At 42.3% G+C, this 5,070-nt stretch overlaps 1 protein-coding gene across 1 annotated transcript in view; it reads left to right on the forward strand.

Annotated features, from left to right (window-relative positions):
• DHRS9 (dehydrogenase/reductase 9) overlaps positions 1 to 5,070 on the forward strand; it is a 16,131-nt gene that overhangs the window by 8,675 nt on the left and 2,386 nt on the right. Inside the window, exon 3 of the mRNA XM_006025604.3 lies at positions 1,452 to 1,710. Within this exon, the coding sequence (XP_006025666.1) occupies positions 1,452 to 1,710 (259 nt within the window). The remainder of the gene's footprint in view (positions 1 to 1,451; positions 1,711 to 5,070) is intronic.

The raw sequence follows: 5,070 nt of genomic DNA on the forward strand, positions 1-5,070 counted from the left end.
ACAGACTTGCTACGGAAACTTAAAAACATAGACCACCTTCCCAGCAACACCTTCCTAGCCACCATGGACGTTACCAGCCTATATACCAACATCCCACACCAGGATGGCATCCATGCCTGCCTTACATATCTACAGGAACAAGATTACAACTCAGAACACAGACCCAAATATATTACTGACCTTATACACGTCATCCTCATACACAGCAATTTCACTTTTAATAATCAACACTTCCTCCAGATGATGGGAACAGCTATGGGCACTAAAATGGCCCCACAGTATGCCAACCTTTTTATGAGCCACCTGGAAGAAGACTTCCTCAAGAACTGCACCATCAAACCCAGGAGCCACAGCACAGGTAAGCAACGAGAAGGTAAGAAATAAGGGGCCCCTTGGGACTCGGAGCGGGGGGGCAGCAAAGGCACCAGTCGCAGGGCTCAAGTGCCTATATACTAATGCTAGGAGCTAGGAGCTGTGCTGTGGTGCTGGCTGCTCCATGGCTTGCAGGTTCCCAATGTTCTCCTTCTTCAGGCTGGGCTAGTTTAACTAAGGGTTGGAAGGAGCACTTCTACAGAACACAGACAATTTATATGTGTGGGTGTGTGTATAGAAACTTATTTTGGGTCAATCAGAAATGTTTGGTTTAACCTGAAATAAAATTCAGGTCAGTTTTTAGCTTAAAAATTAAAAAAATAAATAAAGTGTCATTTCAAAATCAAAAGTCAACCATTTTTTTTGGAAAAGGTCAAAGGACTTTGGCATTTCCAACAATGAAATATTTAATTCAATTAAAGTGTCTCCATTGAGTATTTCAAGATTTTCAGTTCTCCCCTCATTTTTAGGGTAGCAAAACTCTTTGCCAACAGTTTTAGATCACCCCTCCCACATTGCCACCACCATAAAACCCTTAATTTTTCAGTGAATTCTCTATTTGTCAAAAAAAAATCATCAGGAGCTACTTTTGAGACTATGACCATTAGGATTCCCAATCCTCATGCTATAACTTCACTAGCAGTGAATAAAAAAAACCTGATATCAATATGCTTCACATCTTTCAGACAGACTGAACTCTGTTTTGGTTCAATTCTTATATTAAACAAACTTCTTCATCTCTCCCTGATATTCAGGATATTTTACTCTTACTTTCATTAAAGATATTTCAGCTCCCTGGTTCTTATTCTCTGATATACTTCCTCCTCTTGCAACTTTCAGTTGTCTGTGATGTCCAACATCCAACTTACTCACTTTTAAGAGTCAAAGTAGGAAAATTTAATTGAAGTGAAATGCAGTGTGGCAGTGATGTGCTAGAAAAATTATGTAGGCTATAGGAGCTACGAAGACAGCTCATATATGCATGCTTTCTCATTTGGTTCTCAGCACACTTGGCTTATCTTTACAGAGATAAAAATTTACTTCATAATTCACTCCTTTTATTTTTTGTTCCTATGCAGGTCTTTGGGGGCTTATCAACAATGCTGGGATCATGGGACCAACAGCTCCTACAGACTGGTTGAAGATTGAACATTTCAGAGCACCAATTGAAGTTAATTTAATTGGCCTTATAAATGTTACATTAAACATGCTTCCCTTAGTTAAAAAAGCTAAAGGGAGGATAGTCAACATATCCAGCATCGGAGGTCGTCTGACAGTGAATGGCGGTGGCTATTTTCCTTCCAAGTATGGGCTGGAAGGATTTAATGACAGCCTAAGGTATAACTATATTAACTGTGATGAAATAATACATATTATAGAATTCTGAAAAAGTAGGGCTGGAAGGGATTTCCAAAGGTCATCTAGTCCAACCCCCTGCCTGAGGCAGGACCATCCCTACCCAAACCATCCTATACAATCCATAATCTAAACTCTACGTAAGACTACTGTCGACCCTGACATGACACAGGCCTAACACCCTAACCTGCCACAGGTAAAGCTGGGGAACCATAGCAGCCAATGCCTTGTTCCTATGAAACTTTGCCAATCTATGCCATGCCCCTGGATACAGAAGAAGGCAAAAACCCCCACAGTCCATACCAGTTTGATCATGGGGTAAAGATTCTTCCTGACCCTGAATATGGCAATTGGTCTGACCCTGAGTGGAGGGCCCCCCCCAGGCAAGGACCTCTGGCTTTGGTCCCAGCAGGAGCATTGGCACACCCCAGTCAAAATCCCCAGTTTTGGCTATTACTAACACCTAATGCCTCTAAAGAAAGCTTAAAAACACTCTGATACATTTAGTAGAAAGTCGGGAAGGGGGCAACCAGCAAAGCCTAGAAGAATGGGAAATAGCCATGGCATATGACATAGCTATGCCTAGATCATCCCTGACCAGTGACTGTCCAACCTCTTCTTGAACACCCCCAGCAATGGAGAATGCACAACTTCCCTAGGCAATCCATTCTACTGCCGCACTGTTCTAACAGTGAAGAAGTTTTTTCGGATATCCAATCTAAGCTTACTTTGCTGCAACTTCAAGTCTTTGATCCATGTCTTCCTCTCTGCAGTAAGAGAGAAAAGGTGCTTTCCTTCTTTATGGCAGCCCTTCAAGTATTTGAAACCTGCTATCATATCCCTTCTTAAGAGCATTTTTTCAAGCTGAATATGCCTACCTCCTTCAGCCTCTCCCCATATGATGTGCTTTCCAAGCCCTTGATCATCTTTGCTGACCACCTCTGGACCCTCTGTAACTTCTACATTTCCTTTTTAAATATGGAGCCCAGAACTGCACAGAGTACTCCATATGATGCCTAACCAGTGCCAAGTAGAGAGACACTATTGCCTCCCATGTCTTGCACCTAAATGTTTCTATTGATGTGTCCCAAAACTGCATTCAGCTTTTACACTGCTGCATCACACTGCAGACTCATATTGAGCCTGTGATCTACCAGAGTCCCAAGTCTGTTCCAGAGTGCTGCCAGCCAGCCAAGTGTCACCCATTTTATATTTGTGTTTTTGATTATTCCTTCCAAGGTGTAGCACCTTACATTTGTTTGCATTGAACTGCATCCTGTTAGCTCTTGCCCAACTTTCCAATCTGTCAAGATCTTTCTGAATTGTGCTTGCATCTTCCAATGTGTTTGAAGTCCTTCCTAGGTTAAACTAAATAGTACATCAGCTCAAAACAGAGGCTTGATTCCCTTTTTTTTGTTAATTGGATAATCTAAATAAGGGTTCAAGTAGATGAGGCAGTTATGCAAGATAAACCAGGAGTGCATCTACAGTGTACTCGCTACTTTACACTACTTCTATTTGAGAACACTTCATTCTTGCTAAGAGAACCTTTGTGTAAATAGGGTTTACCTCACCCTATTTACATTAATAACCTCCCTCTAAAAATATTAACATGAGAAGTTATTGTAGAGAAGCAAGCACACTGTAAATTAATAATTACGTCACTGTGCAATAAACTCCCTAATAGTATGCATGGGAGAGTGGGCAGTCTTAGTGGCTAGATACCTGAAGCACAGGTGTAGTCCAGATCTTTTCCAATGGAACAGAGGGTATGGAAGGATTTGGCATCAGAACTGGATTTGGAAGCTGTAGCCAAAGTCAGGATAGGCTGGGATCAGAAGCTGAAGCCAAAAACAGAGTAAGTCAAGGGTTAACCAGAATCAGAAACCAAAAGTCAGAGCTGAAGGCCAAGACAGAATCAAGAGCAGAAAATTGGTGTCAGGGAAGGCCAAGGCTCTTACAAGGATTGGAAGGTGGAGTCAGAGCCAGGAGTCAAAAATTAGCAAACCATCAAGGAAGCACACGGAAGGTCAGAAGCAAGAACTTTTGCCTTTGTCCAGACAAGAAGATTGCAGGCTGGGCCTTAAGGGCTAGAGTGCGTGGGTCCTGTTGCCTGTAGCTTCAGGGACTGGCTGTACTGATTACAACACTCAGCTCAGCTAGGACCAGGGTGTTGCTCTGGATTTGCTGCAGGTGACGTTTATTTAGGGAATGACTAGCCCTGATCTCTTGATTAAGACTTGCTGAGTCCAGTGTTCTGACCTGGCATCATTACACCAGTGTAGACAAAACTTACAAATGAAGTTACTTTGATGTTAGTGAGAATCACACCCACTGAGTCTAGATGGCTATGGAATTGCCATGATTTAAGCTGCAGATCCCCTATACATTGCAGGCAATCCAAAAAGCCACTTATAATATAATTACCACACACTATGGTTAAAGTTAACAAAACAAAGGTCTGGATGCAACTATTCCTCTCCCCTCTCCCCCACCCAACCCACTTCATGGTCATTCAGAAATTATTCTTTTGAAGTAGGGGAATCAAAGGAGGTACTTGAATTTGGGGGAAAGAATGTGGCAAATTATTCTGGAATATACAAGCTGAGAGAAGCACTGTAGTACTTTTACATACTGTATTGTTTTACATATATCACACCCCTGAATATAGTATGCACCTTGTTTTTGAGAGGCAGAATGAAGCAGCAGCAATTTTTTCCAGAGCTGTGGCTATATAGAGTAGGGTCAGAACTTAATCTTCAGCTGAGTCACTTTCATTTTCCTGCTTCACTATAGCTGAAACCCTAGCTGCTGCTAAAGACTGGTCTTCATTGGCAGATTTTTGATCCTGAAAAAATGCTAGAGTCTTCAGGGGGTTGCAATAGGAGGAGAACAACCAGGAAAAGCAAGCTGACAGAAAAAAAACACTAATAAAAGGTTAGCTTGATTAGTGGAACATCAAGGCACTTAGAACAAGACTATTGTTAACACCTGTGGAGAACAATTAGCCATTAAGTTTATTGACTTTCCCATTTGCCTGAATACTAATGCAACAGCTATTGCACTGTAGGGCTAAAACAGGGGTGGGCAAAATGCGGCCCACACACCAGATGCGGCCCGCTAGCCCATTCCATCCGACCCACGGGGCCCCTAAAAAATTTAGAAAATTAATATTTATCTGCCGCTGGCTGCCTGTCATGCAGCCCTCGATGGCTTGCCAAAACTCAGTATGCAGCCCTCCACCCAAAATAATTGCCTGCCCCTGGGCTAAGATCATAGGCAGGGTGCTTCTATCATAGGCAGAAAATCAGCTTCCCTACTTAATACACCCTTATTTTGAGG

The sequence above is a fragment of the Alligator sinensis genome, unplaced genomic scaffold (genome assembly GCF_000455745.1).
Source record: "Alligator sinensis unplaced genomic scaffold, ASM45574v1 scaffold143_1, whole genome shotgun sequence".
In the NCBI taxonomy this organism is placed as follows: Eukaryota; Metazoa; Chordata; order Crocodylia; family Alligatoridae; genus Alligator; species Alligator sinensis.